The 13,597-nt window shown below is 35.5% G+C and overlaps 1 protein-coding gene across 1 annotated transcript in view; it reads right to left on the bottom strand.

Annotated features, from left to right (window-relative positions):
* Positions 1-8,547: 8,547 nt before the first annotated feature.
* LMBRD1 (LMBR1 domain containing 1) overlaps positions 8,548-13,597 on the bottom strand; it is a 129,614-nt gene continuing 124,564 nt past the window's right edge. The window contains exons 15-16 of the mRNA XM_036072669.2: positions 10,770-10,861; positions 8,548-10,628 (exon numbers count right to left, since the gene is read on the bottom strand). Coding sequence (XP_035928562.1) covers positions 10,512-10,628; positions 10,770-10,861 — 209 coding nt within the window. The 3' untranslated portion in view covers positions 8,548-10,511. The remainder of the gene's footprint in view (positions 10,629-10,769; positions 10,862-13,597) is intronic.

Raw genomic sequence — 13,597 nt, 5'->3', positions numbered from 1 at the left:
TGCTCTCCGGCAACTAATGTCGTAGGAACGCTACTGTAAATATAAAGAAAGATATATCTTGAAATGTCAACACAGCCACAGCTAGATTACCTTCTCAATATCTGTTAATTGAAGGTTGAACAAAAGACTAAGTAAGGTCCCTACACTTTCAAAAATTATGTAATTCTTGAAATAATTGCACAAGTTCCTTTTCACAGAAAACATATGCTGTGCCTACATGCCTAAACATTCCCAACAGTGATGACTTTTATCCAGGGAGGGTGGGGCAACGTGGATGGATGGAATCAATTAGCAAGCCATTATTCCAGCTACTAAGACAGAGAGACTTTTGGGAAGGTCTAGCTCTGTTTGCAGGAATGCCAGTTTGTAAAATAATGGCAACTACCTTTTCCTGAATGCCCACTACAAGTCAGGTATCACACTAGGCACTTTACATATGCTATTGCTAATGCTCACAGCAAGCCGCCCCAGATCCGAGTCAATAAGCAACTGAGCCAAACGCAAGCCTAGGATCTGCCAGAATCCCAAGTCCGTATTTTCAGGTTGGTGGGCTTCTCCGGAGGCTGTTCCAGCAAAGCCAAGGTGCAGTGGCAAACAAAAGGTGGGGGTAACATGCTGAGACTGGGTGGGAAATCAGAAGGATGGAGACTGAGATGGGGGGCTCAGAGAAAACCATGTCTGAGGAGAACGACAAGGCACAGTTACTCAGTCCTCCTCATTAAATATCAGTCCTCATTAAATATCAGTCAAGCTTTGGGGATAGTTATGTAAAGGGTGACACAGAACTGCAGAGCCTTCAGGTGGGGCTCCTGAGGCTACAGCCAGGGCATTCCCCTTGGTCCCACTCTCTCTTTCATGGGGTCTGGAAATTTATAGATTCCTATTATTTTACTTTTCTTTAATGATTCTAAAAGTGCTTAATCTTACAAATACATGCTATTTCTATCTCTATTTCAAAAGGACAGTCAGAACAGAGTGTGCAACTTTGATGTTGCTGTGATTTTTTATGTAGTGAGAGCAAACTGTTTTTTGTTTGGTTTTTGATTACTTCATTTAAAAATTTATAGTAAGGGAACAAATTCATGTCTAGCTTTAAAATGTGTTGAGTTGTTTAGGTGCATTTTTCAAAGTTGCTTTAATATATACTGGGGGGAAGTATGGCGCTTTTACATATGAACAACCTGGATCCAGGCAAAAATTTGCAAAAGCCATAAAGAAGTTCAGGAGAAAGAGTTGACTGTGACAGAAAAGGTGAGAAATCTTACTCTATTTTCCTGAGTAGAACAGAGTCATGCTGGGAAATGTGGAGCCTCCACAGTTGAAATTTCTTCTTTTTCTGTCAAACTAAAGAGAAGAGAAAGATAGTTTTGAAAGGAAGAAACACAAAATACTTGGAGATTACTTCAACAACTAAATAGGGAGAGGTTGAGATAACAGACAGCTACCATGTTGAGAAAGGCTCCTGGGGGTCGTTCATCTTTGATAGTGTATTTTTTACACCAAAAACTGACACCTGAAGTAACATAGATGAAAAATTAGAGGTTCAGTTTTTATTTTTTAATTTTTTTAAAGATTTTATTTAGAGAGAGACAGAGTGAGCACAAAGGGGGGGGGGTCAGAGGGAGAAGCAGACTTCCTGCTGAGTGGGGAGCCTGATGCAAGACTAGATTCTGGGACTCAGGGATCATGACCTGAGCCGAAGGCAGTTGCTTAACTGACTGAGCCACCCAGGTGCCCTAGAGGTTCCATTTTTAAAGCTTTAGGAAAGGATTAAGACTAAGAAGACATAAAGGTAAGACAGAAAATTAATTCACTATATTTTGGTATTTACATGCCTTTAAATATTGCCACACTAATTTGCCCTAGTCATAATATACTACATAATTTTAATTCCAAATTTCAGAAAAACTATTATTGAATGGAAAAGCTCCTTGGACAGGGGCTATGCTTTGTATATCTTTGTAGCTCTCCACTTCTGTTCACAGTCAACCCACAGGAAATGTTAGTAAATGAATGGGGAAAGAAATCTGTGTTTTTGATTTAACTGCTCCTTTGGGAAGATAGCTTATCCATTTGAACTTTAGGCAAAGAACCTGAGGCCCAGGGCCAAACTCAAAAGTCTTCTTAGAGCATGTATTTGCCTGTGTGATGCTATTGGGTTGGAAGTGTGGCCAATTGGAGAATATATGCCCCATCCAAAAGTATTCAAATTCATTTTAGGTTTAAAACCCCGTGCCTTCCTAAGGCTGTAGTATGTATAGCAATCCTTGGTGATACTGGTTGAGTGCCTACAATGTTCTGGGTGCTATGAATTCTTTTGGTAACTCAGTAGGGTAGGTAATGGGAGCCCATTTTACAAATGAAGGAATAGGCTTACAGAAGTAAAATAACTTGCTCAAGTCCACCCAGCTACTAAGTAACTCGGGTTGGACACTGTTGATGGAAGCAAGCTTGTTGGAGGTATATGAGGAAACAAGCTTATGTAATAAATTGCAAAGTCCAGCCTCTCAAGTGACAGCAAACATTTCATTTTACTTTGTTTTTGCACTCTACAATGATGGTACATATATAATATTTTATTCACTTTAAAAGAAAAAAAAAAGCTTTACAAGTGTTATTTTTTGAATTCACAATGTTCCCATGAGGAACGAAGAGAAATTCTTCACTTTTTACATTTAAGTAAACAGAAAAAAAAAACCCAAAAAAACAAAAAACAGACCCTAGAAGACAAAGGCTATAATGTAAACTTTTCAAAGCAACCCAGCAAGGGAGCAGTGTGAAGAAGATGGAGCACAATGGCTTGTGCTTCCTAATTAGTGCTTTAACTACAACACACTGCTGCTATGCTTGAAATAACTGGGACGTTGTATTCTTGCATTTCATTATTTGGAGTTTTGAAATACAATTTGAAGAAAATAAGATCTCTAAAAAAGAGACCTTAATACTGATGATTTATATTATAAACGTTCTTTTAAGCCTCAAAAATATTTACTCTCTAGGGTTTCTTATACTCTGAGCTTTCATAATACAATTAAATGCTTGTTTTTGAATTTATTAGGTACTTAACCTACAGGTTGAGGTATAGTATCATTTCTCAAACATAAAGTGTGTGGCGACTTGATAATTAAAGAACATTATGAAATAAAGGAAACCATCTTAGAAATAACAATAGCTAAGAAATAGAGAGTTCACCACCTAAAAGGCACTATACTAAACACTTCATACTAATGTAGTGCCTCCAATAATCCTATGAAGGGGATAGTATTATTATCCCAATTTTACAAATGAGGGAACTGTGACACAGAGAAAAATTACTAGTATAATTTTCAACCCTGGAATCACATTTATAATTCTCTATGACCAAGAGAGAAATAGTATACAAATATTAGAAGTGGAAGGTACCTTATAGATCATTTTGTCCATCATTTCTCTCACTGGGTTCCACGTAAGAAGATATGGGTCAAACAGATCGCTGGTCAAATAGATTTGGAGATCATTGCCTTCTCCTCTCTGTCAGTCACAACTTCAGACTGTTTAATTTCTTTTACAAGTTCACATCACCTCAGAATAAAAGTTTATTCATTAAAAAAAAACCTATGAAATAACATGCTAAAAGCATTTGAGGGCGCCTGGGTGGCTCAGTTGGTTAAGCGACTGCCTTCAGCTCAGGTCGTGATCCTGGAGTCCCGGGATCGAGTCCCACATCGGGCTCCCTGCTCAGCAGGGGGTCTGCTTCTCCCTCTGACCCTCTTCCCTCTCGTGCTCTCTGTCTCTCATTCTCTCTCAAATAAATAAATAAAAAATCTTAAAAAAAAAAAAAAAAGCATTTGAAAAAGTTCTTTTTCATAAAGTTCTTTTAACAATCCCCTTTCTGTAATTTTGTATTTTCTATGTCATTAGCCAACTTTTCTTTGTTTCGCAAAACTACCTTAAGCAAAATGATCAATTCAAGGTTGGCAAACTACAACTACCAATTCAAATCCAAGAGAAAAATGTTTTTAAATTTTTGTACATGGTATAAAAATAAAAAAGAAAGAATATATGATAGAGCCCTTATCTGACCCTTCAAACTTAAAATATATAGTATCTGCTCCTTTGGAAAAAAAGTTTGCCAACCCTTGGAATAATCAAACACTGAAAGGGCAGGTACGGTCTAAAGAGGTTTTTCTTACACGATGTAAATATGAGATTGTTTTCTCTATTCCACTACTGGAGTAACTAATTTACAGAATTAAGTGGCATTCGAAACAAAATGTTTACTAACTTTTTATTAGCTTTGGCAGGTGAAAACATTAAAAATTTTTTTTTTAAGATTTGAGAGAGAGAGTGAGAGTGGGGTGAGGGGCAGAGAGAGAGGAGAGAGAGAGAAAATCCTCAAGCAGACTCCCTGCCAAGTGCGGAGTCTGATGCAGGGCTCGATCCCACAACCACGAGATGACCTGAGCCAAAATCAAGAATCGGACGCTCAACTGACTGAGCCACGAGGTGCCCCTGAAAACACCATTTTGCAAACTCGGGAGTATAAGAAATAGAATTTATTTCTATAACCACTTAATTTCTATTTCTCTTTCTACCCAGGGAGTTGGAAATTAATGTCATTTTGGGATTCCCTCCTTTTTCCCAGGGTTGAGACTAATTTTGAGAGGACATTTGGTTACAGAGTACCACATGTTGCTACTGCTGAGACAGGCCTTACCCTTTCTGCTCCTGGGTTACTGGTCTGTCTCACCTTGTATGCAGCCTTCTTTCCCACTCACAGGACCTCTTCAAGACTTCCCCACAGTTACCTCCTTACTGTCTAAGGCCCTAATTATAGGCTCACTAAATAGCCAGGTTTTTTTCTGGTTGGACGATTTATTGCCTGTAATTAACATTTGTTTGTTTCAAGTCTTAGGTCTTACCTAAGCTTTAGAAGATATCACTCTTAGCTTCACTGTATTCAGTAATACCTCTTTTATAGCATTTGTTTACATTATAATTTTCTATTTTTGAATTTGTTTGCTCCATGGTTTCTAAACACCTTTTGAGAATAGGCACCATTTTGTTTTTTCATTTATGTGTCTCCTGTTCATAGCAATTTCTGATACAGATTAGGCCTCAATTATTGGTTCATATTAATGAATCACTAAAGTCTCTCCATTATAGAAGACTTTTCAGACTTGATTATAGTTTGGTCAGCATTTGAGTTATTGTATACATCAGGAATAAACATTACATTTCCCTTATTCTTCTACTGGGCAGACTGGTCTTTCTTCACATCAAATGAGATTTTGTGAATGTGTGTAAATATTTACACACACACACCCCTGAGGTTCTTTAAAAAGTTTCAGATAAATATAGTAGAAAGTGGAACTAGAACTGGTGAGGACATTAGATATTACCAAATTAGAGCTTTTCATTAAATATTAAAATAAGGTCCAGACGGCACATGGTAACCCCTAGTTGGATAGACACTGAATTAACTTAGTACAAATATAACAATTATTTATTTTAGATATACATTTTGTCTTGGCCTACGAATACCCCAGCTCTTGATATGGAAATGGAATAGCTCTAAGTGACCCCTAATTTCTCCAAGTATTAATTTTGTTGCCTGCTCATCCACTAATCAACAGAAGATGTAGCTTTACATACCTGTCAAGGAGCTCGACCTTGATTTGAGTCCCATCCAGCAGCTTCAGTGTAGAGCTGAAGCAGATACGAGCTGATGAAGGAACCATGTGGAAAGCTATATACCTCACTGTACTAGCTTAGTTCTCCAAAGAAACGTTATCCCTAAATTATGACTTCATATTTGCTTATTGGCTTTGTTCTGAGAAGCAAGTTTACACATTCTCTGTGAAATCACAGTTGAAGATGAAGGGGGTCAACTGAAATTCAGTTAAACACAGTGGTATGTGTCCAGAACTGTGTCCAGGGCAACACAACTCAATCTGGGAAATTTGGACAATCTGGTCACTTTGGAGATGGTCTCTGCTGAAAAAAAGGTGGGTACTTAATCAAGCATCACTAAATACCTGAAATATCCCTTAAAATTACTTATCTCACATCACTTCAATTCCATGCTCAAATAGACTTCTGATTATGACATGAAGAGAGAAGGTGTTGTGGCTTGGAGATGAGAGCATTCCAGTTACTGGAATGTTTTCCATTGTAACTCGATAAAAGTGATTTTTAAAATATATTCATAATAGATACATACAATCTTAGTAAATATTGATAAGGTCCAGTTATTGCCAAGAACCACTCAGCTACAACTTCCTAGACCAAGTTCTGAAAGGATGGGGACTATCTTCTTCAATCCTAGAAAATCAGTAGCTGTCATCCAATGCCTGGAATATGTAGGAGCTTGGATATTTGCTGAGTGGAATGAATAAATGATGTACACATAGCTAATTCATTTTGAGGCTTCTTGGTAGCCAACCCTATTTCTTCCTGTTGTTCCCAAATTCTGTATGCTTGCATATGCCTTTCTATTTAAATTTTAGTAAAGACATTTGTTTATTGTTAACATTCTTCACATAAGAACTCACAATGTAACTTCCTTCTAAGTTTTGGTGCCAGAAAAATTGTCTCTAGGAAAAATTAAGTGCTTCCTTTTATTAAATGTAAAAACTTCATCATCCATTGTAGTCTTTTTGTCTTTGCTGCCAGGAAATTCAAAGATATATTTACGTATAATTGCAATGATTATTTTATCTTCTGATAAGATTTCTCTTTTAAATAATACTTGTTTTAATCTTTTGTTATATTTTAATATACTGCTATTTCTAAGTTTATCCATCTTAAATATCTACTGACTTCCCATGGTAAAAGAGAATTTTGCCTGCTTGAGACAGTTTCCCCTTGCTTTCTTTTCTTCCCCCAGCCACCAAATTATTAGTATTTAATGATGCTTTGTTGGTTACCTTTATCTTTATAACTTTTTTTATCTTTATAACTTTAATATGCTCAGACCTTTCCTCTTTGCTCCCTCTCCCAGAGACAGTGTCTCAATTTTTCTTCATGTCCCCCCTTTACCACTCTCCTGTGAAGTAAGGATATTAATACCCTCTCTCTCGTTAGGTCTTCTTCCACCAGCTCTTTCAACCTTCCAATTCTTAACAGCTGTCTTTTTACATTGTGAAGGTTGATATTTACATTCAGTGTTATAATCAATGTCTACTATGTTCTATGGATTAATTCTAAAACAGTATATTACTGTAGCTATCATTCACTGAAGAGCTCAGTAGTATACATTGAAACATTCTTTTCTTGTATTGCTTGTTGTTTTTCCTGGAGCTCCTGCTTTTTTCCCTTTTACTTTAAAAAAAAATACAATATGCATTTTCATTTCCTTTGGTAGAGTGGCACTGAGACAGAAGTCAGTCCCAGGGTCCTTATTTTGCCAGTACCTTGTTGCATGGCTGAACAAATTAATTACTTGCTTGAAGTTTGCATGGAATAAGAGGGCCTTGACCTTTTAGAAAGTGATCACTATGGATGATCTCTAAACTAGGCATTTTCAGAGGACTTCCAAGAAAATATGTCCTTCGTTAGTGAAGTCACAACACTTAAGTCAACTTCATAAAATATAAAGTTAAAGCCATTCCATGACTGATAGGGGGGAAAAAAAACTTTGTTAGAGCAAAAGTAAATTTCTAAATAGGCAAGAAGCAAATGTATAGACTCTAAGAAGAAAAACATATTTAAAAAATACAACTAGCCAAATAAAAAGCTAAGAGGTTGGTCTGACACAAATAAAAAAAAAAATATTCCTAGCAGTAGGAAAATGTATATGTAGTATTCAAGACAAATACAGCAATATTTTCAAAATAAATAAAAAATAAATCTTAAAAATAGGCTAAATATACATTCCCCTTAAGCTAATGCAGTTTATATAGGCTTAATCCATATATTCAGACTTAGAGCTTATAACTAGCAAATTCACATATCAACTGTGTGCTCTCCATGTGCAAAGAACTATTCTAGGCACCAAGGATGACAAACCCAGAGGGGTATTCAAGGACTTACTGTCCAGAGGCAGGAGACATGAAAGCAATAAATCACAACACACTGTACAGGGTGCCATGTGAGTAAAGACTTTTAAACCACCTAATTGCCTGGGAGACTTAGGGGAGAGGTACTGGAGGAGATAATGTTAAAGCTGAGATTCCAAGAATAAGGATTTTCTTAGACAAAAGGAAGGGAAGGGTATCATAGGAAAAAGGAACAGTTCAACAGACAGGGGATGTGAGAAATCAGAGCCATTTGGATAATGCTGAGATATTTTGCTCATATAACCAGTGTGACGATAGCAGAGGAAGCAGGATAGTCAGGGAAGAAATACACCAGAAAGGCTTTATCCACCACATGGCAAAAAAGGATTTCATTCTAAAATAACTGAAAACTTTTCACAGGAAAGAAATGAAATAATCCGATTTATATTTTCATTATCAAGGGAAGACTGCAAGAAGTCAGGACTTGGCACAAAATCCACTGAGAAAGTTCAAGAAGTAGTGTGTATTACTCTGTTAGGGCTGCCATAACAAAATACAACAAACTGGGTGGCTTAAACAATAGAAATTTATTTTTTCACAGTTCTGGAAGCTGGAAGTCCAAGATCAAGATGCTGGCAGGGTTTAATTCTCCAGAGGCTTCTCTTTTTGGCTTGCAGATGACCTCCTTCCGTGTCCTCATATGGTCTTTTTCTCTCTTGTGTATACATCCCTGATGTCTCCTCCTCTTCTCAGAAGGGCACCAGTCATACTGGATTAGGGCCCTACCTAATGGCCTCCTTTTACCTAATTACCTCTTTAAAGGCCCCATCTTCAAGTAAGTCATACTCTCAGGTACTCGAAGTTAGGACTTCAACCTGAGAATTTTGAGGGAACACAACTCAATCTAAAACACAGTGACTGGCAATAAGAATGGAGAAGAAAGGACAAATGGAAGGATACTTAAGAAGTAGAAATCAAATACTTGATTGGTTGATGAGTTAGGGATATACAGGAGATAAGAAACTCTGCTTGATTTCTGGTTTAGGCAATGAGGTATATGCTGGTGCCATTTGTAAAAACAAAAACAAAAACAAACAAACAAAAACAAAAATGATATAGAAGGAGAAGGAGGCTTGGTATGCCCAGAAAAATGAGGAGTTCAAGTTGTAATTGAAGTCGTAATTTCTAGTTAACAGGTAAGTTATTAACTTTGGAGTTTAGGAAAAAATAATACAGATATATTAACAATATGACATATATGATATGATATAATAATATAGATGGAAACCAAAGGTATAGGAGATTGTCCAGAAAGAAAATGCAAAATAAAAACAGAAGGCTATGAAGGTATACCTAGACAAAGAATCAGAAAAGAGTAAAGTGATACAAAAATTAAGGGCAAGAAGAATTAAGTAGGAGATGGTTGTTAATTCCTAAGACTTTTTCAGAAAGTAAATGATATTTTATTTCAAAGATGTGTTTTTTATGGGTTCTAATTTGTGCTTTTTATGAGTTCTGATTTGCTTATGTGAGTAAACTACAATACCATTTGTAATGATTTCTCACTACCCAAAGTGTGTTCAAAATACCCTATCAATATTATATAGCATTTCTTACCCCTTTTGAAAAGTATAAATCTTTAGAATGAAAAAATACCTTTAAAGCCAAAATATGATGTCACATACAAGTTGGCTCCACGCCTGATGAAGAGCCCAATGTGGGGCTTGAACTCACGACCCTAAGATCAAGACCTGAGCTGAGATCAAGAGTTGGATGCTTAACTGATTGAGCCACCCAGGCACCCCAATGTCACATATCTTAAACTAAGATTTTTTTTTTCAAGATCAATTATTCTTGACAACACTCCCATTTATGTTGGAAGGCAAATTTTGAGGTTAGCTAGCTATAACAATGTATATGCCTTAAATACTATACAGGTGGTAAGATATCTAAAGGATTAATATTTGAACAATACAATTCATCTTGGAATGCCATGGTCTTACAGCACCAAGTAGCTTGAGATCTGCTCATGAAATATATTTGAATGGCATTAATGATTTAATGTGGAAAATAGAAAACAAGTTGCATAGAGGAGTAACATTTATTTATCAGCTATATTGTATTATATTTAGACAATCAGTTATAGACACTTTAGAATTCCACATTACTCTAGAGACGCAAAGGCACAGATACAAGTGATTTATTATGTTTTTAAAAAGTGACAAAAGGGAATATTAATTCTGGAAGATTTTTAATCAATTCAACACTATTATACACTAGAGAAAAAAAATTTCCACAAACATTCCCTCACAAAGTCCACAGTTTTATATTTACATAGAATTATTATAGCAATTTTAAATGTTAATCTATGATACAATGTTACTTCAGATAACATAAAAAATATAGTTTTTTTAATAGCCATGCTCCCATTTTTGATGAAAGCTAGTCAGTTCATCCTAATGTTAGTTTAACACTTTAAAAATGCATAATAGACATTCAGTCAGCCTTATAAAACCCCTAAGACAGAGGCTGTCAAACAGAATAGACAGAGGGCTCATCATCACTTATGTCTGAATCATCTTCATCTACTCCTTCAATGACTGATTTCTTCCCTTTACAACAGGATACAATTAATCCAATCAAGAATACCTGTAAATTTAAATAAACTACGTGTTATTTCTTAAATCTAAGATCATTCAGAAAGTAATGAATTTAAAATCCAATGGCACTACTGTGATACAAATGGGCAATTAAGGATCACATCATCCCCAGGATACCTGTACTACTTACCCCAAGAAAGGCCCAGTTACCAAAATAGTACGCGGCACTAAAGAACCAGAACTTGTGAAGGAACAGGTATGTCCGGGTAACAGTACACTGATCTATAAAGCAAATAAAGGACAAGAGTGAGATAGTTTCTTTCTTGAAATAGACTATTAAAAATTTATCTAAAAGATTATTAACCAAAACTAAAGACCAAGGTCATACAGTCCATAAGTGTTAGAGATAGGACTGAAATCTAGGTTTTTCTCCAAAGCCCACTCCTCCAGTATTAGTATAGTATTAAATTACCAAATAATATGACATTTAAAAAAAGGAATGCCACCAATGTAATCCTGGCTTTTAGGATAAGAAAAATTATATTGGATAGTTCAATTTATTTGAAATAGAAGAAGCATTTTAAACTGGAGTTCCAGACATGTCCTAAACGAAAACAGATAAAGTTTTCCTGATCAAGATAAGAAAAAAAAAAAATGAAGTAATCAGATGTGATTATAATTAACTTGTACTTTTCTAAGAATCCAATTCTCAGGACAGCTCAAATTTGAGAGGTGTTTTGAGATTAATTTTTTTTTCTTTTTAAGAATGCTAGCCTGAAAAGGTTGCTGCTCCTAAAGAAATACAAAATTGTTATTTATGGATATGCTTACTGTTTGAAATTTAGATTAGTATTTAAGCTTGAATTAAAAATAAATCATATACCGAAAATCAATCAATCATATACTTTTTCAAAAAAAATTCAACCTTTAAAGAGACAGTGGAGACTGGTTATTTAACATTTGTGTCAGACTCCATACTAATTTTATCCAAATACGTTATTTCCATTAGGTTACAAAATCCTCTAATATAGACATATATCTGAGAAATAATATCTAAGGAAATACTTGTTTATTTAAACCATTCAGAAGGGTCTGGGGCAGCACAATATAATGTATCTAACTGAGAAATCATATATTCTGCAGCTAATAGAGGATTCTAACCTTGCAAATTTCAGAGGGCCTTTACTCATTACAGAAGAAAATCCTTATCTTACAAGGCAACTTCTTTTTAGTCTATTAATTACAAAAAAGATTATGACTTCTGCATATTTCAACCAAAGTTGACAATGGCAAGAAATTCCACATTGGGGCGCCTGGGTGGCTCAGTCGTTAAGCGTCTGCCTTCGGCTCAGGTCATGATCCCAGGGTCCTGGGATCGAGTCCCACATCGGGCTCCCTGCTCGGCAAGAAGCCTGCTTCTCCCTCTCCCATTCCCCCTGCTTGTGTTCCTGCTCTCGCTATCTCTCTCTCTGTCAAATAAATAAATAAAATCTAAAAAAAAAAAAAAAAAAAAGAAATTCCACATGCAATTAGGAGACTAATACCACATCCTATTGCTGATTAAGAAAATATACTGTTGATTTCTAATTTTATGAACTCTCTTCTCAGTGTCAATAAATAAGTGCTATTTTCTCTTAAAACATAAAATTGAGCTGGGAATTCTGTAACCCAGTTTACTACACAAGGGTTCTAATATATTTTACTTTGGGGGCTATCACATGGTTTTATGAAAAGTAGTCTTTAGGTTATAGTTTATACAAATACAAGACTTGTTATGTAAAGTTTTAAATATGTTATATAAGTATATAGATAATCTAAATCTTATCTACTTTAATCCCTTCCACTATACTTCAACATTTACTTCTGAATTACTCAATACCAACTGGACAAAGCAATCTTTTTTTCTGGCAGAGAAACATGCAGTTTAATAAAGAGGCAATATCTTCCTTTCACAAGCTGGGAACACCAATCTAATGATAATCTATTGATCCCCATCCCTGCAAGGGCCTCCTTCAAATTTTTGCTCTCTTCCTCAACAGAAAAGTCTAGAAGGAATATTTAAAGCTTCCTAACAAAAACCAAAAAGATTTCAAGCAGTAGTGGCTGAATAAATGTTTCTCTCCTCTCCTATGGTAACTAGCACCCAACATTATAGCTGAGTGCTGTGCTGGGAGTTCAATCTCGCAGAGGAGACACCTAGACAGGGAAAGTTGTTAGTCATACTCTGCTCCCCTAATATTTTATTCTCACCTCTATTATAGAACTTGCTTCAAAGTAATACAACTACAGGCATACCTTGGAGATTGCAGGTTAGGTTCCAGATCACCTCAATAAAGTGAATATTGCACTCAAGTGAATCAAATGAACTTTCTGGTTTCCCAGTACATATAAAAGTTATGTTTACACCAAACTGTAGTCTATTAAATGTGCAATAACATTATGTCTAAATAAACAATGTATATACCTTAATGAAAAAAATACTTTATTGCTAAAATCTAACCATTACCTGAGCTTTCAGGAACTCATAATCACTGATTGCAGATCACCATAATATAATAATAATGAAAAAGTTGGAAATTTTATGAGAATTACCAAATGTGACACAGAGACATGAATTGAACAAATGCTGTTGTAAAATGGTACCAACAGATGTGTTCATGCAGGGTTACTGCAAACCTTCAATTTGTAAATCATGTAGTATCTGCAAAGTGCAATACAGTGAAGCGCAATAAAACGAGGTATGCCGGTATTCAATTTGTCACTTTTTCCATTAGGTAAGCCTGAGTATTCCAAAGTACCCGTGTACCTGGCATTCATATTCAATATGACTGCCAAAGCAAGCTAAATGTTTTAAAAGGGGTATTTTATTTAAAAATTATATTGCTAAATAATACACTTTTTTTTGAGAATTGAGATCTTTTATTTTTCACTCACAATGACAAAGAGAAGAAAAATGATAAAGATGCTTCATAAATATTAGAAACAAGCCAGGAAACGAATGCAAAGAGACAGATAGTA

Source organism: Halichoerus grypus, chromosome 9, assembly GCF_964656455.1.
Source record: "Halichoerus grypus chromosome 9, mHalGry1.hap1.1, whole genome shotgun sequence".
Taxonomy (NCBI): Eukaryota; Metazoa; Chordata; class Mammalia; order Carnivora; family Phocidae; genus Halichoerus; species Halichoerus grypus.
The sequence above is the reverse complement of the archived record's forward strand: the minus strand, read 5'-3'. Positions and strand labels throughout refer to the sequence as shown.